Raw genomic sequence first — 23,683 nt, 5'->3', positions numbered from 1 at the left:
TAATGTATATAATTTGACCCATCTGAACTGAGTCTTGTTACATTATTAAGATCACTGATGACCAATATGGATCTATAATAAGTTTCCCAACTTATGTTTATGTCAACCAAAAGAATCATAATGCTTTCACAGTCTATAATAGTTTCTCCATAATTCAACTCGATAAACCAATGAATCAAAACCAATATAATGCCAAAAACCGAACAAAAAACCCAAAATCGAAAGGAAAAATGAAAAAATAAACCAAACCAGAATGGCTTCTTATAAAAACCCTTATTAGGTTTTGGAGACGCAAAGAATAAAGGTATGAAACCAAAACAAGGACACTCTATTTATGGAAACTTTGTGCCAAAGAAACCATTGGGAACTGCGATTGGCATTTGCTGATTCGCGGGAAAAGGAGTCTGCATGACCGGAAATTGGGTGGGAACGCTGTAAGGTTGCAGTCCACCCGCCGTGAACGGCTGAGAAACACATAGCTGCAGCGGCTGGCCAGCTGCAACAACACCTGCTTTACAAAATGGGTGTTCATTCTAGTTAGGACCAACATTTTTTGGTTTGGTCCAAAAGGGAAAAAAACATCGATGCTTCTTTATTTAGTTAGAGAGACTCAAATGTTTACCTTGATGTTTCAGGTATTGGACATGTTGTGCGGTTGGTAGAGGACGGGAGAGCATAGGTGGAAGAGGCGGTGTTCCTTGAACCAGATCCTGAAAAAAGAAGAAGAATGGTGGTTACTGGAAATGACTATATAAAGATATGAATAAAAGGAGAATTTCGACCAAACTGTAAACCAATGACTGGGTAATACTATTTTCCTCTTTCACTCAGCGATACAGGACATATATTTGTCTAACATTTGATGCGATATGTCACAGATTAATCAACCTAACATCATTAAAGTTCACCAAATTGCTTATATTTCAAAATACAAACAATCAATCAAGGACCAAGTTCTAACCTGAGAAACTGGTTGGATATATACAAGCTGCCCCGATCTCGTGACCGCCACCTGGAGTACATTAGAAAGATTCTTTAGAAACATATACACCAAGTGAAGCTCATTACAGAGTAATTCATTACAATAAATACGTTTTTAGCAATCATCCATGAAATACAACCTGAGGATTTGGAGTTACAAACATCGGTGACGCTTGAACAGATTGGTACTGAGAGGTGAATCTCTGCGGCTGTGCCCTGTTAACGGTAGGCCCAATCATCTGCAGAAAAGAGGGAAGCCGGTGGAAGTATGATTCATTGATGGAACAATTTTCAAGTTATAAAGCTAAAGTCATATCAATTCAAAGTAACTTTGACCTGGTCTTATAAAATGACATGTGTTAACCATACAGGCGCTTAGTGCTGAAAGGAGTGATCTATTCTCAACTAATAATTTATAGCATGCCTGAAGAGAGTAAGGGAGGCAAATACAATACTGGAAATATAATACTTACGTGTTGAGGATAGTGAAATCCACTGACAGCATTTCCAGCAGTCAAGTTACCAAATGGCACAAACTTGGAGGGTGGAGATGCTTGAGGGATATAAGCGTTGTTTCCAACTTCTGGGTAAAGAGCTTCAGGAACTGGTGGCATGGGAGTGTTGCTTGGTATATATGCAATATTTCCAACACCAGGCATACTAGCAGGGGACGGTGAAAGACGTTTTGTATAAGATGGAGAAAAAATCTTTGCTTCGGGATTCAGCTTGAACTCCTGTATGTGGATAAGTTTTAGAAATAGAAACTTGGTAATCGAGTAACAGAGAAAGTAAAATGAACCTCAGATTAGTTTGAGAACATACCAGCGTGTCCAATGAAAACGCTAGTCTGAGTGTATTCTAAGATAAAAGGAATGGATAACAAATCTTTATGACCCGTGCACTAAATCTAGCATAAATGTATTTAGGAATCACCTTAGACTTTTTAACGGCCTGGATGGGTACTGATGCATTTGAAGATGCCACTAAATCCTGACACAATTCTGAGGTTTCATCAGCAGTTGTACTTGACGATAAATTGCCAGTTGAAGAGGGCCTTTCAGCAGCATCGTGAAAACCGTTGCTAAGAGGTTCCAGCATTAACTTATCTTCTTCTATTGGTTTAACTCGTTCGGACATGCTATCCACTGGATGGTCATTATTCCACATAAACAAAATTTGAAGATAAGCATGTCATGAACATTTTACCGTCAAAAAGAAGCAGTAACATATCTGCCACAGCTGTAACAAAGATGAAAACAATTTCGGGGACAAAGAACTTACAGCTAGAACTTGAGCTTTGAATATCAACCTGCAATATGAAAGCGAATAACTAAGCAGCTGCTAAGTAATAACAGTATCGAACAAATGAACTATCTTTGTGCAAGACTACTGACATTATCCTCCTGGTGAACGTCAGGAATTTGTCCACTACGCTTCAAAATCTTGGCTCCTGCCTGTCTGTCAACAAGAGCATACAAGAATCCAAAAAAACAAAAAATTAGGAAAAGTTTAGACATTGGTGTGTCCAAGATAGAAAGTGACTGTGCCAGCACTGATATGTTTGATGCAGCTGCTAAACTAGATTGCTAAGACTGGCATGAAGTGGAAAAACTGTTACAGAATGCCAATATTGAGACGGAAGTCGAGGTTTTCAAGCGACCTTTACTTCAATTTTCAGTTAAATAGTACGTACTGAAGAATTACTGTTTTCGACAGTTTTAGAGATTATCGCAATTATCATCTTGAATCAAAGCTAAAGTGTCAATAACAAAGTTTTTAGCGAGTTAAAGTGCAGAGAGTGGTGATTCAACCATAATCTCTTCACCATTACTTTCTGTTTTAACATGAACTTAAAGCAAATAGAAATTTACCTCCTGTGATAGTTGCCCTTGCCTTCAGCACACAGACGAGGTTCAGAAGGTAAAACTTCTGTGGCTGATCCAACATATTCACCCTCTTTATTGCCTGTAACATTTGATGGAAGCGAGACTCCCTATCAAAGCATGGCACATAGACTGTCATAAATAAAGCTCTAAGAAAAGAAAGATAACAAAGGACAAAAGGACAAACCTCTGCAACCATTTGAACAATATTGGAAGACAGAATAACAAGCGTCTCGACCACACTCCCGCTTGCTACATTCGCTTTACTTTTCCCCTTCTTCGTAATTTTTGCATTCTTCAAAACGATGGCTAGACAAAACAAAAAAAAACAACACATCTCATAAATCACATCAGGAAATAGACAGGCATGATAAGAAACCATAGCAAAAGAGTAGTTGTTCTTGAATCATCTGGACAAGCCTAACTCCATTATTGTAGACTGCTTGAACTGTCTAATAAACACATGAAATCTCATTGTCGCCTTCTATTTGCCTCTCCCATCTAATTGCATTAAAATTCGCATCACAAACATTCAAGTGATGATTGACAAACAAATTGACAAATTGATAGGATACTGGATTCAATACCAGAAGATCCCATTCAGATCTCTACTCTAACACATTAAATCCAATTACGAGAGAGAAGCTCGAAAACCAAATCACTCAAAAACAAATTCAAAATCAATCCAAAGATATTGATCGACGAAAATCAATCAATTTAACGAAAAATGAAACGTACCAAAGCCGTTCTCGAGGGAGGCTGTGTAGAATATCCCAGAGAACACCGAACCATCGTTGACGTGAACATGAACCTGCAATCCGATTATGCACACAGTTGCTACTAAAAGCGCTTCGTTCAGTGATGATGAAGAGTCGTCGTCTTCCATTTTCCTTGCGTATCCCATCCTTTTGGTTTGACCTTGGACAATTCAAGTTTGATTCTCTCTATGAAAAATATTGAAAATCTCTAGAAGCTTCTATCTATCTATCACGGTCTATTCGAAGCTAATTTATATACATAATCGTCGTACTAGAAAAGAAGGTGGAAGAGAAGAAGAAAGAATATAGATCTAGAGAGATACACGAGGGAACCAGTAAAGCGACTCTTTCCTTTTCCCTCATTTTTATTCTTTTTCAGAAGATCCATGGGCCCTTAATAGTCCCGGCCCACTTGTATGTATATACGTCTACTCTAGTTAAATTTTCTGCTCTGAACTCTGCTATGCCTTAACTGGCTAAACCAACATATCCTAGATGAGATAGTCCGTGGCTATGTATTGTGGACGTTTAGTTCTCTTATCGATTCTGTGTTCATCTGCCGTTGGAAGAAGGGTTGGAGAGCCTACTCAGATATCTAATGAATGTGATTTTGGAAAACCTTTCTTCAATTGAAATCCCTCATCTATATGCTTTCACCAATCTCTGTATGATTGAATGGTATATCTAGTGACCTTTGTTTGACCTCACTCCTTTATGTTTTGTCTGTTTTGTATTTTGTTATATCAAGTATCAATATTTGTTGCATTAGCAATTGTTGCAGACCTCATGTTTTTGCCAACTCATTGCCGTCTGTGGGGAAAAAACAGCTTCTTTCTTATAAAGGAAAGGGTGTCACTCCGACTACAATTTGGATGATTTCATGAAGAATAATCGAAACTCACATAATTTGAAATTAAATTGAACATAGTTTATGTTTACGATATAAAACCATATCAAAGTAGATATAGATCTAATAAGGTAGCTATTTTTTGTTAACCAAAAACCGAAAAAAATCAGACAAATATCCAGATGGAACACCTTTAGATAAACCAAAGAAAAGAAGAGTTGTAGATAGAATCGATCACGACATGCTTATCATGCTTCACTGCAATTAAGAAGAAGAAACAGAGGAAAGACGAATCAGTAAGCTCGCAAAAGGATATTTAGAGGGCTATTGATACTTTTTCAATTTGTTCAAAGATTCTCAGGTAAAAACCAAAAAACTTCAAAGATTCAATTACCTGCTGTTGCTGCTGGTAGCCACCAGGCTGCTGGTAGTTTCCATAGCCGGCACCAGGGTAGCCACCATAGTAGGCGTTAGGGTCCTGAGGAGGAGGTGCATATCCGTAAGCTTCATATCCCTGAGGAGGATACCCATAGTATCCACCACCACCACCACCACCACCATACTGGGCTTGATCAGATTGAGTCTGTGACATGGATCGAGTCATATCAGATGACGTCAGAGTAGAGAGCCGAGCAAACTTTTTGAATTGTATAACGGATACAAACCTGCTTGTTGGAGGGACTGCGACCCCAGGAGAGACGAATGCTTTGTCCGCCAAGTTGTGTTCCATTCAACATGGAGAGTGCTTGCTCTGCGGATCCCCTGAAGCACACAGACAGAGAAAAAAATGTGAAACACATTCTCAAAATAAAAACGAAGTATGTCTTTCCGGTCACACTACCTATTAGCATATTGAACAAATCCGCAACGTTTTCCTGCAGGTATTTTCACATGTACAAGCTCACCAAATTGACCAAAAACTGACTTCAAAACATCTTCTGTTACACTTTGATCCAACGCTCCAACAAAAATCTGGCATAGCAAAAATGACGCTGAAATTCACACAATATACCCTACATAGAACAGGCTTAAGGAAACCAAAGCAAAGTACGTACTGTTGTGTTAGTTGGGTCACTTTCTCCGGGATTTCCTTGACTGTTCTGATATGCACCTGCAAATAATAGACAAGAGAACTTAGGGGAGAATACTAAATACAGTTGACAGTGCAAGGAAACAGACACTAAAGCAAACACGCTCAAACAAACAGAAGTTGCAAAAATGTATCCAAATCAAGATCCAAAAAATATCATCAGATAGAGTAAATGCCGAAATGGCATACATGATACAGCTTGAAGATGTAAAGAGTATCTGAAGTTAGTTGATGATTAATACAGATATCATCACGGATGTTCAAGGGGAAAGTTGGATCCAACTTTGAGAAATTCGAAAATGGGACCAAATTTCTCCAGGACATCACAAATGACGTAAATATCTTCCATGGTCTGACTCTCTTTACCTTAGTAATCAGCTTGCCGAAAGATGAAAAGTAGCACTAAAGAAGAGTTGATAGTATAAATGTAGAGTAGAGGAAATTGGTAACAGAAAGAAGGAACAAAAATTGAAGCACTAACTACTGAGAGAAGATAAACTGAGAGGTATGAAGAAGATTACAAACACTCTTAAAGGATTTAAGACTGGAAAAGAGGCGAAATGTAATGAACTATTTAATATGTAAAGAAAAAACTTAAAGGTAGGGCTTAAAAGTAAAAGAAAAGACTTATGCTTGATAAGTAAGGAACTGGAAAATAATTTGCGAGTGTAGCTAATAAATGCTAATTGTAATTAACTTCTTCTGAAAACATAACCAACTGACCTAAATGAGGCCACGCAATAAGGTGGAATCATTATCAGCTGAATCAGTTCCAGGCCCTCCCAAAGAGAGCCTCTTGTTCTCCTGCTTTAAAACAACATGAGTTTTTACTTATAAGTTTTAGAATGTTTTGCGATATTAAATTCTTTGAAGTGCTTGAAGGCAAGAAGCGGAAGGAAAAGGACAGACACATTCTCTTTATCTTGGAGCAACAACAAGCAGAACGAGCTTCACCAGTCAGAATGATAGGCGGTAAAGAAATACCACAAGGAAAAGACAAACAACTAACATATCACTACTCAACAAACACGGATAAGTCATCAGAAATCCGGATCCTAACCATCAAAACATACCTGGTTGCATCGTAAGAGGCTTCTTGTTGGCAGCTGGACCAGTACGCATAGGCCTGGATGAACAGTATTGACCATTCATTTCAGTCATGGCACGTATCTGCTCACTTTCATCCCCAAATCTGACAAATCCGTAGCCCTTGGACCGTCCAGTGGTCCTATCAGTCACAACTTTTGCCCCCTTGACAGACGAATATACAGTCTTAAACGTTTCCGTAAGAATGTAGTCGGTAACATCAGGTGCCAAGTCTCCAACGAAAACTGTGTGCTCAGGCCCTTCAGCCTGGCGTCTCTCTCCAGCTCCAAGCTGAGCCCAGTTCAGCCTGAAAGTCTGTTCACTGCTAGGCATTTGAGCACCATTGTATGTCTGCAGAATCCTCTCAGCTGCAGCATGGCTCACAAACTCAATAAATCCATATCCTTCAGAATATCCGCTCTGCTTATTGCGAATGACTTTAGCTGATTGAGCCTGCAACCACAAACAAACGTGCAAACATAAAAAAACAAATTCCAAAAGTCAATCCAATCAAGCTACAAACTTTCTTTCTTCAAAGGAGGAAAAAACTGATATTTCAAATTAAAAACGAAAGCTTCTTAAGAAGGAACAATTAAAACAGCTATATCTAAAAATTTCATATTACCTCGCCAGTGAGAGCGAAGATGCTCATGAGATAATTCTCGTCCATCCATGGCTGGAGGTCTCCGATCCACAAGGACCGGATCTCACCAGCTGATCCCGGATTCTGACCCGGAGACGCCGTCGATTGAGTATTCCATCCTGCCGGCGGCTGACCCTGTTGTTGTTGCTGCTGCTGCTGCATCATCAGGTAAGCCTGCTGCTGTTGGTAAGCCTGCTGGTCCGACGAAGGAATCTGACCTGACCCTGCGGCAACACCGTTAGTGGCTGGAGGTGGCTGCTGCATCATGACGACGAAAACCTAAAAGAGGACGATGTCGCAGATGCAGTTCTAAAGGGTTATCTCTCGGACGAAAGGACAAAAGAGGGATCCGAGTCAGAGCTGTCTCGGTTGTTTTTTCTTATATAGAAGAAGAAGAGGCATGAAAAGTGTCTCTGATTTGGATCTCACTTGGCCCAAGCAAAAAGGTTTCGGCTTGTCTTGGCCCATTTTGAGGTAGAGAAATGGATGAACCCGGTTTAATGCCAAACCGATTGAAGGCAGGATAATTCAAGTTTTTTACCGGTTGGGATCGGTTTGGAATTGACATCTTTTCTCGTGTAAAAAACCCTAAACCCCACGTGCAGAGAGAGAGAGATCTCTGTGCAAACTCTCTAGTATTCCTTCTAATGGCGGAATCAACATCAGACTTGGAAGAACAAGGTACGATAAGAGCTTGAACTGTGCAGAGCGATTTCTTTATTTCGATTTTGTCAACAAAAAACAAAATTATCCCATCGATTGCTCTTTCTGTTTGGAAATTGCGGAAGAGTAATAAAAACTTTTATCTTGGAGTAGTTTTAAAAAAAAATACTTTTATCTTGGAGTCGATTAATATCTTTTTCTAGCTAATATTTGAACTTGGTACTTCGTTAGCGTTACTACTTGTTTCTCTTATATTGTAAAGTTTTAGTCTTTGGGAAACTTTAGTTCTCTTGGAGTGACAGTGTGTGGGCTAGTGGAGAAGTAGTTTACTTTCTAATTGGATGACCTGTTTGCTATCTCAGGAATGGTGGTGGACGGAGGGAATAAAGATCTTGAGATGGAAAAAATCCCAGCCATGGCATTCAGACCATCCCATGAAGCTAAACTCAGGGAATTGTTGCATAAGATTTGCTTACATGAGATTAAGCTATGCTCTGATGCTGCAAAAGAGTTTGTTAAGTTACTAAAGGGAGAAACTGGCGGCGATTTGTTGCGTTTATATTACCAGAACTCACCCAAATTTGCTGAGCTTCTAGAGGCATGGAATCTTCGACATGGAAAACAAGGACTGTCTTATATATTCTTGCTTATCCAGACGATTTTGAGTCATCCAGAGGGAAAAGATCCATCAACTGATATTAGAAGAGCTATTGACGGGTTTAGCAGTTTACTTATAAGAGAAAGAGTGGATGACATTTACAAAGAATTGAACAGCAAAGAGGGAAAACAACAGACTGCTGCACTTTCACTGTTGGCTTCCATAGTTAGACGTGGTCCAGGCATGGCATCACAATTAGCTGAGGTATTTGATTTTAAGGGTTTCGCAAAACTGGGAGAGTATAAAACGCGAGGGGCTGACAAGGTAAGGAAACACTCACCGAGGCGGGCTTTTGTTGGGTTTGCGATATCATTCCTTGAAGTTGGGAACCCTGGATTGTTAATCTCTATTTTACAGAAGAGGGAAATGTACTCTCCAGTCCTACAAGGTCTTGGGGAAGACAATGAAGACACTGTGGCTTCTGTCTTGTCTACGTTGAATGACAAGATCCTTGTTAAAGAATCATTGATTCCTCCTTGGCTAAGGAGTGTTCTTTTTGGACCTCGTACACTAAAGCAGCTAGTCAACATTTCAGCAAGAGAGGATGGTGGGATTGTGAATGAGTTGGCCCATGATGTTCTTCTTAAAGTTTGTACAGACCCCTGTAATGGGTTGATGCCAGATGCAAAGAGAAATTTGAAAGGCAATATAGACAGACTACAACAACTCATGAAGATGTTGAGCGCAACAGAAATTGGTTATCACAGGGATTTGCTTCTAGCCATGGTTAGGGGTAGACCGTCTTTATCGTCAGCTTTTTTAGAAGAATTTCCATACAATGTGGACGATTTTGCATCACCATCCTGGTTAGTCTTCTTCAGAGTACCAGAATGTATCTATATTTCTTTTGAGTGCAGCCAGTACCGTCAGATTTTTGCTGTTTTTTTTTTCGTTCTTTCTGCATAGTAACTGAAGTCATTGCAGGTTTTCTTCTATTTCCTTGGCAGCAAATTTGGTATCGTCAGTAAGAATTTCATGTTCTTTTGACTTTCTCAATCCAGATCAACGTGCTACACCATCTTCTAGTGGTTCAGAAGTTCAGACTATCATGAGATGTATATGCCCCCGACCATTTAGCCGGTCGTTGATCAATAGAGGAATGCAGCATCCTGATTTTCTTGTGAAACATGGGACCTTGAGATTTCTCTGGGAGACGCGTAGGCTGCTGGATTCGTTTGTTACTGCTTGGAACCTTTGTTCATCTCATAGCTGCTCTGAGCAAATTCAGGCTTCATTTGAGCGGGATGTCATGGGTGAGGTGAGAAGCTTTTTTCCAGATTTCCAGTTGTTATTGCCTTTACTGAAGTCTGTGGACGGTTCTAGTGGAGCTCAAAGGCTGTCTTCGAAAAGAAAAGCTGATAGTGGATTAGTAGATAGAAAAAAACGCTTTAAAAGATCTAAGAAGGATGTTTTGGATGAAGAGGCTGGTGATATCGTCATTGGTGGGGTAGTTTCTGGTGAAGACATCTTTTTGGCAGAGAATCCTCTGGATGCTAATATGACAGTTCAAGCAGATGAAAAGGAATATCTTGGGATTGTTTCAGAAATTTGGGATTCTGAGCTTTGTTCTAAGCCTATTGGTTCTATCGAAGAAGCAGAAATGTGCTTTCGCATTAAATTTCTGGATACTCTTAGGCTTTATGTGGTATGTTGGTTTCTCACATTTTCACAAAATTTGTTTTACTCTTGCGTAATGATATTTAAATATTAACAGGATGTCTTGTTATTTTGCACTCTCCTTTAAATTCTGTGTCAAATTATAGTTTTGAAGTTCTTGCAAGCGTAGCATGACGACTGAAAATTATTTTTGAGTTGTGGTGGCTTGTCCAGTTGACAGCTTAAAATAGGAAATTGCCTTGCTTTTTTCTAGTCAGATCTGGTCAAACTTCTAGTTGCATTTTCAGTTTTATATCGTTTATTTGTTATTGTTAAGATCTCACTGCATTCGTAGTAGCTTAGACATGCCTCATTTGTATTTGATAAGCTTTGGTTTTATAATTTACATGTTTTTCATCTTGCAGCGTTCTGTGCCTAATGTGCTTGAAGGATCGTTTGATGTCTTCCTGAAACTTCTGAGCAGTCCTTCAAGTTTGCCAGCTGAATTGCAGAGAGGTGTCTTGTCTTTGCTAAGTGACTACATCAGTTGGACGCCAAAGTCCCAAAGTGAGAGGGTTCCTACAAGAATGCCTCCACATATGTTCAGGCAGTTGGATATATTCGTGAATTTGTTACTTTCCTCACCAGACAACGAGGTGAAGGATCTAGCGTACAATTTAGCAATGGTAGCTATGAGTAGCACCGGTGCATTTGAAAAGAATCCAAGTGAAATTGGTGCATGGTTCCAGTTTCTACCATGTTATGGAAAGACTAAACGACCTTTTAAGGTTAAGGAGGCTGTCGAGAGCATGTCATCAGCTGTCGTCTCCTTTTTATGTGATGCAGTTACAACTGTTGGAAATAATTTATTCAAGTACTGGGATATTATCAGAAGTAGCTTGTCCCAATTAAAAGGTATAGGTATTAGTGCCCTCGAAATCAATGGTTTGGTATAGGTTTCATGTGTTTTACTCTTTTTGCTCAGGTTTGGCATCTGAGATGTATAACTGTTTGCTCATCACCTTATTTTCTGTAACTATTTTCGTTATGAGTTTTAAAATTTATTGTCTGCACAAAATGATGTGTTAGTTATCGTCTTATCGAACACGAATCATTTAATTTCATACAAGTTTAAGCCTGGTTACTTGTCATGTGGACTTGATAAATTTACAGGAAATTTGACTGGTATATCTTCTATGTGTTGGTTGCAGGTGTATCAATTGGTTTCAGCCCCTTAATTGTTTGTCTACTGCAGAAGTGTGTTAGGGTGCTAAATTCTGAATCTAAAAGGTCTTTACCGGAGAAGTCAGCAATATCTGTGTACGTTTGCAGCACATTAAAATATATTTTGCAAACTCAGGTAAATATACATCTGCAGGTAAATGTATATCGAGATATGTATAGCTTTTACCACTTAAATATCAATATCTTTTCTATGAATTGAATATTGTAGGTCGATTCCAGATCACTCTCATATTTGGTCCAGTCATTATTGTCTGAGGTTGTTGATGGATCTAAGGATTCTTTATGTGAATGGAGGCCATTGAGAATGTTGTTGCTTTTCTCACAATCTTTGTCAGACGAAAGACCTTTTATCTTGCATTCCAGAAGGACAAAGGAACTACTTGCTGACAACTCTTTTGCAGATTCTCTTGATGAGATCAAAGGACTAGTGAGAAGCATTTCTCCGGATGAAATTGCAGGAATAGTTAAAGCGTTCTCTTATGCATTGATATGTGCACCACCTGAATCGGTCTTGAAAAGTTTTGCTCGTGTGATGGCTGTTTCTTCGGCTTTTTACGGAATACCATTCTCATTTTTACAGTCCATCACCTATCTAGAGGAAAATTTCCTCGGAAACCTTTCAAAGCTATCGCCTGACTTATTCGCACGAGGTTCTGAACTTACTGATTCAAGAAATCTACAAGAAGGAACGGAAGAGAGTGAGATTGATTTTTCTGACCCCTCATTGATAACCGAAGAAATCAAACGTAAGATGGATCGTGATATTGAATCTTCTGCCTTCTCTATGTTTTCAGAGCAGGCTTCTTTTCATGTATTACTTGCCGCAATTATGAGCATGGATATATCTTCCTTACCAGAGTTTCCAAGAATATCAGAGCTACTGTTGCTAAAAGTTTCGCAGAGTAAAAGTGATAGCTTTGAGTCAAATATCCAATTGATATTGTACTGGCTCTTCCAAATACGATCAACTTGCAAGATTCAACCAGCACCGGTACTCTGTCAACTCTCTGAGATCTGCTTACGTCTCATGAAGCACTTGTTCTCTCAAATATTAGAACCGGAGCTTGTTTCTGGACCCTCTTCCGATAACCTGCTTGCGTCTTCTGCAATGTGGAAAGATCAAGTGGCACAGACAGTTCTCTGCCATCCAGTTGTGAGGGCGTTGTTAGATAGTCCCTTGGATTGTAGCACATTACCTCAAGTGCAGAATGTTGAAATTTTTTCAGAAACTTCGCTGACAACGGGCAGGCTAGTTATTAGTGAAATAGATGAACACATCCTTGATCTATTGGCTTCTACTTGTGAGCACTTTTTGTTTGATGAGAAACACATTGTGCAGAAAGGGGACCTCAGGGAAAACAAGTCAATTAAGGCTTTTAAGGACTTGGTCGAAAGGCTTCTCTTGGAATTCAGGGTCAAGTTGAAGCTTTGTGTTGGTTCTCAAAGTTACGCTCCTCTTCTCCAAACAACACAAATAATTCATGCTTTGCTGAGATTTATATCACCTTTTAAACTTTTAAATCTTGCTCGTTCCATGCTGATTGATGTGGAAGAATTGACAAGCCCAAATTTGAGTATGATCGTCAGTTTGGGATTGGATATTGCTGGCAGAGCTTTTGAAATGCTTATATTATATTCACAGCAGCCGGCTGCTAAGAGAAAGGTATATGATTTGCTGTGGGAATTAGAAGAAAACAATTATGACAGTAACCTCATCGAGGAAGTCTATGGCATGGCATGCAAGTTTTCTACCTCTTTTAGTTTGGATTCGGCAGATATCTGTTTGCTTAAAGTTGGGAGTGGTGTTTTCAGGGGGAAACACAATCAGAATTATACCGTTCACCCGTTGACCTTGATTATTTCACAGATTGTTGGGAGAACCCCTGAAGACTTGATTAGCCATTGCATTATCCGGGCAAGCATGACCAGAACCAAGATATTGTTCTATCTTGTGGAGTCCAGTCCCTTGCATCTGGCTGTCTTTGGACACTTTTTCTGTAGGATGCTAAGTAAGAAACAGGATGACTCTGCGCTTACAGATGATCAGTTTATCATGCTTCTGCCTGCTGTGCTATCGTATTGGACATCAGTTTTTGCAAAACTCGAGAAGCCGTGTAGTAGATGTTTAGATATAACTTCAGTTTATTCAAATATACTATGCAATGGTTTTCTTCAGTGGCCGAAGTTTTTGTCTGGGTGCATCTTTGAAGAAAAGTATGAAGAGATTCTTCTGTCGTCGTCGACTGAGGATATCGACACTATGTTTGATGCAAGTCTTCTTGGGAAGGCAGTTCGTATGTTTCAGCATCACTTTGCCTTGACTGAAAGTCCAACTAAAACAGACGATCTATTAAAGGTATTCCATTCCATGTTTCCTCACATTAGTGCTGGCAAAGAGATGTTGGATTACGAGTTAAAAGAAGTGGACGTTCAGTCAGTAGAGTACGTGTTTAATGTTGCTATCCGTGTCATTGCAAAAGTAGAACTTTCAAGGATCTGTTTGTTTCCTGAGGATAAACGTATGTGTCATTTTGAACGTCAAACAGGTAGTTGTATGAAGGAAAGTTCTCCAGAAATGGGATCCAACAGAGAAAGATTATTAAAGCCATTACTAAATGCTTTAGTTAATAGTTGGCAATGTGTTGTCAAGAGATCTGATGGTTCTTTTAAAGGGAATTCCGAAGGGAAACAAAACAAATGTCGGTTCCTGTGCAAAAGCCTTGAAAACTTCATTCTGAGAAGTCTTCTACAGTTTTTGGAAGACATGTACGAGGTGCTTGTTCACTTGGATTCCCTTCCTTTCCTGGAGAAACTGATGAAATCAGTTCTTCTGTATAGATTTGAGGACTCGAAGACACTAAAGATACTGAGGGAAGTTTTCTCCTTATTGTCTAGAGGAAAGTACTCGTATGCACCATATATCCAACTCCTAATATCTCACTCGCAGTTTACACCAACTATCAGTTCTCTATCCATTTTATCCTCACACACTGGTGAGTTATTTAGGCCTGCCTCCAGCATTCTAAAGTATCTTATCATCCCAAGTCCAAATTCTGTCGGAGTTGGAAGTTGTTGTCTCGAAGCACCTGACTACGTGAAGCAGTTAGAAATTGTCAAAATTCTCAGAATTCTGCTCTCCAAATGTGGGACTGATTCAGGAATCAATCTGAAAGAACTGCACTTTCTTCTTTTGTGTTCTTATGGTGCAACTCTGAGCGAAATCGACTTAGAACTCTACAAGTTGATGCATGATATTGAGTTGATTGATGACGAACATAGGCTGAATGTTTCAGAAACAGGTCATTTGTGGGGTAAAGCTGCCTTGAAAATCAGAGAGGGGCTGCGTTTCTCTCAGGATGCATCTGACGGTGGTGAAGCTGATAAAGTGGAAAATCTCCGGCACAGTCTTTTTAAAGAGAATCTTTGTGTGGATCCCAAAAGATGTGCTCTAACTGTTTTGTATTTTCCTAATCAACGAACTCCAGAAGTATCGGATAACTCTTGCCTATATGATCCAATAAGCAAGGTAGTACCCGTCTTTAATTTTAATTTTCAGTTATAAGTTCTATTACTTGCATGTACAAACATCGTTCAAACTAATTTCTCCTCCCTGTGTAGAAATGCTCAACCGTTATTGAAGACATTGAACTATATGATCCGGCTTTCATCCTACCATTCTCAGTACACTCGTTGTCCATGAGATATATTGAACCTGTTGAATTCGCCAGTTTAGGCTTGCTTGCAGTTGCGTTTGTGAGCATGTCTTCAGCAGATATTGGGATGAGAAAATTGGGCTATGAAACTCTTGAGATATTTTTGGACGCCCTTGAGGTAATAGTTATTTTAAGCTATGACAAGTTTTCTTCAAGAATGTCTTGGTATTATCTATCCTTTCGTAAATGTTTCTCTCAGTGACGTCAATGCTACAAAAGATGGGAAAATAAATATTTTGGCTTACGCTATCTGCACAGAGAATTTGTATTTGCAACTGCTAGCTAACAGAAGTATTTATTTTGTTGGAGTTTTGGATCCTAAGGCTGCCAATCCTTTTCTTTTTTGTGCGTAATTGGTTTTGCCAAGGCATTTGTCAGATTTGTTCTCGATTATGCCAAAGTTAAATTGCTTCTGAAAACACGGTTAAGAATTTCTTTGTTTAACTAAATCTTTTTTGATGTAGTGTTGTAAAATGAATAAGCATGTAAAGGACGGGATTAGGCTTCTACTTTTGCATGTGCAAAATGGAGTTGAGGAACAATGGCAAAGAATCCCAACTGTTTCTGCTGTTTTTGCCTCTGAGACATCTCTGATATTGTTGGATTCTTCTCACGAACATTATGTTCCCATAGTTAAATTTTTGAAGAGCTCATCTACAATGAAGCTGAGGGTAATTATTCTCTGAAAACTGTAAAATCTTGTCTTTATTCTTTACACTTCGCCAGCATTCAAACTGTTTTGATTTTTTGTCTTTGTTAGGGAATACCATTGTTCCTTGATTTTTTCTGGAGCAGCGCTTTTAACTCTAGATCACAGAGGCTTTGGGAACTTCGCCTACTGTGTGTGGGCTTGAAGTCAGATGATGATGCTCACATTTACATTAGAAACTCCATCCTTGAGGAACTGATGAGTGTTTTCTCATCTCCTCTTGCTGATGATGAAACTAAAGGACTAATTCTTCAGGTAATACTTTCTTTCCTTAATGTCGCTTCGTGTTTATTTTGCACCTGTATATGCAGTTCCTTCTTCTATATCAATATAAGCCTAATTCTGAAAGTTATATTTATTTAGTCTTTCTACTTGAGCTCCTAATCCAACCCGACAAAAATCGTCTTTCTTTCACTCTTCAGGTTGTGAGGAAGTCGGTCAAATTCCATAAGATGGTCCGACATCTCGTTGAAAAATGTGGTCTGTTTTCATGGTTGTCATCATTAATCTCAACGTTTACTACAAAGCCCATTGGAGACGAAGATTTGCGCTTGGTAGTTGTCTTGGAGGTGTGTATAGTATTATTCCATTAAATGTACAACGGATGATTGGATACATATTTGCAAATAAAAATCTATAGAATATGATGATGAAGTCAACCATGATTATTGTCTGTTCTGCATCAAGGGTCCTAATGTAGAATAGTTTATTCGTTAATTGAATTGATTTGTGATATTGTTGTATCAGGTCATGACTGATGTTCTCGCCTCCAGAAACGTTACAGAGTGGTTGCAACGATTTGCCCTCGAAGAACTAATGGAAATCTCATCGCGTTTATACAGACTTTTAGGTGGTGGATTGGTTTCAGTACAAGAAAATGGTACTTTGGTTGATTTAATTTTGCAGATACTATCTGCTACTCTAAAGATATCACAGAAACGAAAAATGTACCAGCCACATTTCACCATCACAGTCGAGGGGGTATTCCAACTATTTGAGGCTGTTGCTAATTGTGGTTCTCTTCAAGTTGAAGCTAGTGCAGAGTCTGGGCTCAATACTATATTAATGAGCACCCCTCCTGTTGACATTATATGCATGGTATCTCTCTCTCTCTCTCGCTCTCTTTCTCTGACTTCCATCCCTCCGATTTGTTTTGAAGAGTTAACATTTTTATTTCATACGATATCACTCAGGATGTGGACAAGCTGAGAAGATTTCTTTTGTGGGGAACCTCCATAGCCTTGAAGAGTGACCTTAAAAAGGGATCTAAGCCAAGTGAGTCTCATCAAGATGCCAAAACACTCACTGAAGAACCACAAGCGGAGACTATGGTAGCAAAGTTTCTACGCTGGCTGTTGGCTTCGGTAATTCTTGGGAAGCTTTATTCTAAAGCTAATGATTCGGACCCGACAGTCTTAAGTAGAACAAAGCCAGAAACTTTGCTGACATTGTTAGAATACTTCAAGACAAGGAATCTCGAAGGCAGCGAGACAAAGTCAGAGCACGTAATAGGGGAAGTAATCGTACACCTCCAACAACTTATGTGTACAAACTATGGGGTTCTTCCCTCTGTTGTATGTGCACTTTCTCTCATGCTTCTTCGTAATGGCCTCGGGACTGCAGGTATTCTGCTTTTTACCTACTTACATAACTCTTATTCTAAGGATTACTTGGCTTTGAATGAGAAACGACCTCCGGAATGAAATATGTTTGAGTTTTGATATCGGAATGAAGCTTGCTGCATGAATTTTCGTTGGTTATAGAATATCTGCTGAAACAGTATTAGAGACATTTTTTCCTAGGTGTTGACTTACATCTGTATGTCCCAATGCTCTCGTGTTTCTGCCAATCAATTGTAAGTTGAAATTTTGCTATTCTTCTGTATAGGTTCAGAGTCCAAAGGCGATTACAAGCTCATCAAATCTCTGTGTTCTAGAATAAGTAGTCCACCTGAGGCTACTCCAGCCTGGAGATGGTAAACGATCCCTCTATTGTTCAGTCACCTGAGCTTTTTCATCGTTCCAAAGCTTGACCGGAATCTTCTCTACAGGTCATATTATCAGGCGTGGAAGGATCTTTCACTGGAATCGGCCACGGATCTTGAAAAGATTGATGAACTCCATGCGTGCCAACACCTTTTTGTGATAATCTCTGATATGCTTGGAGAAACGCCACGGGACTCTCAACAGGTGTTACTTCAAAAAAGTTTTGACATGTCGACTGTATTTGAATGGGAAAGAGGTTTAGTTGAGACTTAGTCATCGTATTGTATCATCCAAATCAAATCAGTTTTGTTTTATCAATGACATAAGATGCTTTTTATTATACATGTGAAACAATGTTAAGTTTTGTTGTATCAATGACAAATGTAATCGAGTGAGTTTCCATAAAAAATGAGAGTATAGCAATCAGAAGATCCCAGCTTGTCCACTTTCAGTAGTTTGCTCTGAATCTGAGTCCATGGAAGATGTATGTCTGTGAGCTACTTTATATACAAAAATATACAGAATCTTACCAATGGTATTTTTTTTGTTTTCAAATGTTTTAAAGTGAACTATTTTCACCTAATTCGCGAATCATAACACGAAGACATTCCTAACCAACAGAACACATTTAATATGTTGGTTCTAGCAGTTCGATGGTCTGTGATACTTTGGAGGCAGAGACGGGCAGTGTTCGTTCATATGCGGGTATGGCTCCATAGTGTTGTATCCGGGAAGTTCCATTCTGTATTTCCCTAGTATTTGACAGTACGGAAGCTTTACATCGTCATTGTCATTGCACCATTTGGGCAAACGGCTTGCATTGTTCTCGAAAAACTTGAGTATGTAAGCATCTTTGATCTGCAAAAATGGATACCACTGTTCAGTGTGTGTGTGTAGGTGGGTATCTTCTAGATTATGCATAGGTTGGTCCTCACCGTGAATTCTGTGACTTGAATGGAACTAGAAATTGGATCAAACAAGCCAGCTTCTTTGTACATTTCGAGGATGAAAGCGATACAAGAAGTTGATTTCCCATCGCTATATATCCAATCATCTTGTTCAGGAACTGCCAGCAACTCGTCAAAAGAGGATCCACGCTTTTCGACTTCCACCAGTACATCAGGAAGATCAAGACCCTGCCATTTTAGAACATTTCAGAGAAAGAACTAAAGAAAATGTATCCTCTTATATGCATTTAAGTTGAGTACAGATGAATCAAATATTCAAATGTATCCTTCATGTGAAACTGGTGTACATGCACTTACTACATATAAAAGGATACAATACATGCCATTACGTTACTTATCAGCTAGGATTACTCTGTTTACCCAAAAAAATTAATGATCACTGAAGAAAAAGAAAAGAAAAATCTAAAAGCATATGGTTTTATGTGCCAAGAGCCAATGACCAAATCTAAAGGCTTCTATTTTTTATTCATCCATAGAACCCAAAAGAGAAAAGTAATAAACAAATTTGATCAGGCATTTTTGAAGAAGTTAATTGAATGAGCAAAATGCTAATACCTCTGTTCCAAGTCGCTTGTTAAGGGCCTCATTCCACATGTTAGCAGCATAATCAGGCTGGATTTTGCTCCAAACTGTCATGACAGAAGCAACCTAGAAACATATAAACAAAAGAAAAAAAAAATACAGAGCAGGGAGTCAATAACCTCAAAGAAGGCGTTTAAAAAGAGAACAAGAAAGACACAAACTGAAGCTCATATTTTCATCAATGCCAAAGTTTTAAGCAAATGGAAACCTACAAGATGAGCATCCAGAGGGGGTGGGTAGTTTCCGCTGATGGTATCGATCCAACTAAAGATCAAGTTGTGATAGCCATATGGTTTACCATCCATGCTGCGAGCATATTCCCATGCAGCTGTATTATTAAACCTGGCTCGATAATCAGGATGCAACGGTAGCAATGCAATCTGGGGATTTGAGTCATCCTTGGTTTGTTCAAACTCCCACCACTCTTCCCATGGCAATATCGCTATTACATCTTCTCCCTACGACACACAAGTTCAAACAAGAAGACAGGTAGGAATTCATGCAATGCATAAAATATACAGGAAGAAAATGAAGTTCCACACAAAAAAAAAAAAAAAAAAAATCAGTCTTACAATATTGGCTTGAAAAGAAGTCACTTGTAAAGTAAAATATATACAAGACTTATCAAACTCAGATCAACTATTAAAATGCTACTCATCAACCATTGCAATGATGTTCAAACATATCAGTTTAGCTTGTTCTTAGCAGAAATGATCATATAATGATACCCAGAACAAGAATTAGTACTCAATGGCTATATCATTTTTCTCAATAAGTTAAAACTATTTCATCCAGCATTTAAAGTGTTACCTTTTCATTTTCATTCCCGGATTCACCGACCCAGAGTTTCCCTTCAGAGTCCCTCAAACAGACAGCAGTGTGACCAGCATAGGCTCCGCTTACCCACTTCTCAAGGGTCTCAAACCCACCCCAACGCCCACGGATTTTTGAGATAGCTAGCAAGTCTCCGGAGTGGATTTCATCGGTAGTAATGTTTGTAACCCAAGGTTCAGGACGAGCATAAAAGTTAGCACCCATATGCTTCTCAAGAAATGCGATATTAGAATTCTCCCCCCAACCGGTGTTGGTAAAGAGAGGGAAGACATCCCACAGAGCTCGGAGAGTTCCCAACATCCCTGCTTCCATGAGAAATATCGAAACTCCTTTCCGCCTAACCTGATCAAATGTGAGCACGAAAGGCAACAAAAGTTAATTCTACAATGGACAAAACAAAAAGATATCGTCAAAAGACAAGAAAACAAAAACCAGCAGCTTACATATTCATACTCGGCTTTTCCCTCCCACTCCTTGAATTCCATGGTGTGCTCCCTCGAAACGAAGTACCAATCCCATGTCACACGATATGGAGTCACAAAGACATAAATATCCATGCAAGTCCAACTATGTGCCTTATCGACCTACATAAAACACGAAATAGCTTGAATCAATTTTAAGATTCATCAATTCAATACAGCTTCCCAGGATCATATAGAAAAGTAGAAGCTAAGCAAAAGGAACTTAGTAACTACTGATGCAGGACGAAGCTTACAAAGAAAAAATTCATCCTTTAACAATGGAATAAACTAAAATCTGTGAGCTTTCATCATAACATCCCAAGTTTCTAAGAACCTCATCAAAATCCCTCAAAATCAAACCTTGGAAAGATGCAATTGATCATTTCTATACCTTAATGTGAAGTGTTCCGCCGCCGAATTCGGAACCGGACTTGTTATTGAGCTCCAACCAAGCCTTGTTCTCGTAAAAGCAAGCACCTTTCCACTCGACGGCGTCGTTTTTAAGAGAGGCGGCGCCGATGTAAGAAGGGAGGAGATCGACGGCGGAGTTGAGAGAGTTGAGAAGCGGCCACGAGACTTGCCTGGGCAAAAGCGGGAGCAGGTCCCGAGGGTGAAATGGAAGTTTCACAGATGAAACAGTGAGAAGAAGCAGTAAGGTGACGGCGAAGAAGAAGCGCGGAGACGATGAAGCCGCCATTGTTAACGCCTTAAGGCGGTGTCTCCCTTTACGTGTCGAATTCGTAACTCTTGAATTTTTCCAATCGTCCATGACTTGTCTTTTCTTTCTTTGCGTATTTATTCGGTATATTCTTCAATCTTCAGATATCATACATGTCATGACATTTTTTTTTCCCTTTTCATAATGAAACTTATTTTAATTTCATATTTATGTCTTTTTAACATAATATTCGATTTCGCGCTAAAAATATTGAATAAGACAAACAATCCGAATATACCAGAGTCTACTCTAATCATTCCAAACTCTACCAAATATAGTGACAAATTTTTCCTTTCGTGAAAGAAATGTTTACACTCATTGTTTAACTTTAACCTCATAAATCTTGCATCATTTCTTTGGACTAAATCTCGTCTTACTAGTAAAAAAAAAACATATTGCACACCGAAAATAATAGCCTTTCCCCATCGTATAAATCTTTAAACAACAAAAGATCATAAGAAAAAAAAATACAGGTAATCAAGAAACTTTCATTTTTCGATCTCGTAAGATTTATTTTGATGAAATGTATCTACAATCTATCTCTCGTTTAACCATCATTTGGTGGACTTACTGACACTTGCTACCTTGTTATCATTTATTTAATTTTTCTTTTGGATGTAATTCCTCTTTTTCTGATAGAGTTTGAAGCCCCGAAGTAATTACCCCTTCGAGCTTCAAATCAATTAGGCAATTTGGCCATTATTTCGACTTATATACTAATTACTAAGAGCATTGGCCACTTTTGATCAAATTTACCCTCTCATAGTCTCATACATAAGAAGCACTTACACCAATTTATACATAATCTATTTTTTAAAAAAACAAGAAAAACAGAATATAATCTGGACTGAAGAGTAGTCTTGGGAATGTTCAAAAAAAAAAAAAAAAGAGTAGTCTTGGTTTTGGGGGGCCTCATAGCACCTTTTAAATGTTGGGGTTTAGTTAGTAACTTCAAAAACAATGAATCTATAAGTTTCATAGCTGTCAGCAGATAATTGGCTAGCGAACGCAATAGTCCCTACAACATAACTTTAATGTAATTTCTTCTTCACCTTATCGTTTGAAAAAGACTAGAAACTTGATATCTTTCACATCATCTCTTTCAATGGCTGTAACTCTTCAAACAAAGTACCCTATAAGTCCCATCACCAACAACATCCCAAGAACTCACCGTCCGTCACTTCTCCGTCTACGCGTCACGTGCTCGGTTACTACCACCACCAAGTCTCAGCCTAACCGTGAGAAGCTTGTGGTTGTGATCAATCCTACTCTGTCCAATGACCCAACTCTGCAATCTACATGGACCCACCGCTTATGGGTTTCAGCAGGCTGCACCACCGTGTTTGCCTCTTTTGCCAAATCTATCATTGGAGGGTTTGGTTCTCATCTTTGGTTCGAGCCAGCTTTAGCCGGTTTTGCCGGATACATCTTAGCAGATCTAGGCTCTGGTGTCTACCACTGGGCCGTCGATAACTACGGTGAAGAGTCAATGCCTCTAGTTGGAACCCAAATCAAAGATTCTCAAGATCACCACAAGTGGCCTTGGACAATCACTAGACGGCAATTTGCAAACAATCTACACTTTCTTGCTCGAGGCATAACCTTGGCAGTTCTCCCACTAGACCTTGCGTTTAGTGACCATGTAGTTCATGGCTTTGTGAGCACGTTTGCATTTTGCGTTTTGTTTTGCCCGCAGTTTCATGCTTGGGCTCATGGAACCAAGAGCAAGCTTCCACCTCTCGTGGTGGCCTTGCAGGACGTTGGGCTGCTCGTGTCACGGACACAGCACGTGAATCATCACCGATTAATGTATAACACCAATTACTGCGTAGTGAGTGGGGCGTGGAACAAGGTTTTGGATGAAAGTAAGTTCTTTGAGGCATTAGAGATGATGGTGTATTTTAAGCTCGGGGTGAGACCGAGGTCATGGAGCGACCCAAACTCCCAATGGATAGAAGAAACCAACATCTCCAACAACAACCAAACATAAATCAATAATTGCAAATTGAAATGTCGGCTTTGAGAAAATAATGATAATTTATTGATACAAGTAGAATTAAGCAAGAATGGTGTCGATTTAATTACAGAACTTTTTTTTGGTTTAACACTTTAGTCAAGACCCAATGTTATTGTTATTTGTTGTTAAACTTTGTGAATTTTCTTTTAATTGTAATATAATAAATTGAGTTAACTATGTTTTTAGATTTTGATGAAGATTTCACCATGCCATTCCAAAAAAAAAATGAAGGAAATAGTGATGGAC

The 23,683-nt window shown here is 39.0% G+C and overlaps 5 protein-coding genes across 5 annotated transcripts; 2 read left to right on the top strand and 3 right to left on the bottom strand.

Annotated features, from left to right (window-relative positions):
* Position 1: 1 nt before the first annotated feature.
* On the bottom strand, positions 2 to 3,944 carry LOC18029678. The gene is made up of 11 exons (XM_006413056.2): positions 3,603 to 3,944; positions 3,052 to 3,173; positions 2,853 to 2,974; positions 2,376 to 2,439; positions 2,263 to 2,290; positions 1,915 to 2,126; positions 1,455 to 1,715; positions 1,122 to 1,220; positions 962 to 1,012; positions 623 to 710; positions 2 to 508 (listed from the first exon to the last, which is right to left on the bottom strand). The coding sequence occupies exons 1-11, from the start codon at positions 3,766 to 3,768 to the stop codon at positions 333 to 335; spliced, it is 1,389 nt and encodes a 462-aa protein (XP_006413119.1). The 5' UTR covers positions 3,769 to 3,944; the 3' UTR covers positions 2 to 332.
* Positions 3,945 to 4,498: 554 nt separating this feature from the next.
* On the bottom strand, positions 4,499 to 7,634 carry LOC18029677 (polyadenylate-binding protein RBP45C). The gene is made up of 7 exons (XM_006413055.2): positions 7,271 to 7,634; positions 6,633 to 7,098; positions 5,525 to 5,580; positions 5,311 to 5,441; positions 5,135 to 5,231; positions 4,864 to 5,052; positions 4,499 to 4,727 (listed from the first exon to the last, which is right to left on the bottom strand). Exons 1-7 carry the CDS (start codon positions 7,553 to 7,555, stop codon positions 4,725 to 4,727), a joined length of 1,227 nt encoding a protein of 408 aa, XP_006413118.1. The 5' UTR covers positions 7,556 to 7,634; the 3' UTR covers positions 4,499 to 4,724.
* Positions 7,635 to 7,912: 278 nt separating this feature from the next.
* Positions 7,913 to 18,347, top strand: LOC18030042. Its single transcript, XM_006413054.2, has 14 exons — positions 7,913 to 7,969; positions 8,314 to 9,415; positions 9,534 to 10,254; positions 10,631 to 11,120; positions 11,417 to 11,565; positions 11,659 to 14,976; positions 15,069 to 15,281; positions 15,628 to 15,834; positions 15,924 to 16,127; positions 16,295 to 16,441; positions 16,620 to 16,970; positions 17,066 to 17,495; positions 17,760 to 17,847; positions 17,923 to 18,347. The coding sequence occupies exons 1-14, from the start codon at positions 7,936 to 7,938 to the stop codon at positions 18,128 to 18,130; spliced, it is 7,662 nt and encodes a 2,553-aa protein (XP_006413117.2). The 5' UTR covers positions 7,913 to 7,935; the 3' UTR covers positions 18,131 to 18,347.
* LOC18030041 lies at positions 18,186 to 21,496 on the bottom strand. The gene is made up of 7 exons (XM_006413053.2): positions 21,094 to 21,496; positions 20,685 to 20,825; positions 20,218 to 20,583; positions 19,620 to 19,865; positions 19,381 to 19,473; positions 18,793 to 18,993; positions 18,186 to 18,715 (listed from the first exon to the last, which is right to left on the bottom strand). Exons 1-7 carry the CDS (start codon positions 21,469 to 21,471, stop codon positions 18,500 to 18,502), a joined length of 1,641 nt encoding a protein of 546 aa, XP_006413116.1. The 5' UTR covers positions 21,472 to 21,496; the 3' UTR covers positions 18,186 to 18,499.
* Positions 21,497 to 22,525: 1,029 nt separating this feature from the next.
* LOC18030040 (fatty acid desaturase 4-like 2, chloroplastic) lies at positions 22,526 to 23,431 on the top strand. Its single transcript, XM_006413052.2, has one exon. It carries the CDS (start codon positions 22,526 to 22,528, stop codon positions 23,408 to 23,410), a length of 885 nt encoding a protein of 294 aa, XP_006413115.1. The 3' UTR covers positions 23,411 to 23,431.
* Positions 23,432 to 23,683: the final 252 nt, after the last annotated feature.

The sequence above is a fragment of the Eutrema salsugineum genome, unplaced genomic scaffold (assembly GCF_000478725.1).
Source record: "Eutrema salsugineum unplaced genomic scaffold, Eutsalg1_0 scaffold_1, whole genome shotgun sequence".
Taxonomy (NCBI): Eukaryota; Viridiplantae; Streptophyta; class Magnoliopsida; order Brassicales; family Brassicaceae; genus Eutrema; species Eutrema salsugineum.
This window is presented reverse-complemented; position numbering and strand designations above follow the sequence as displayed.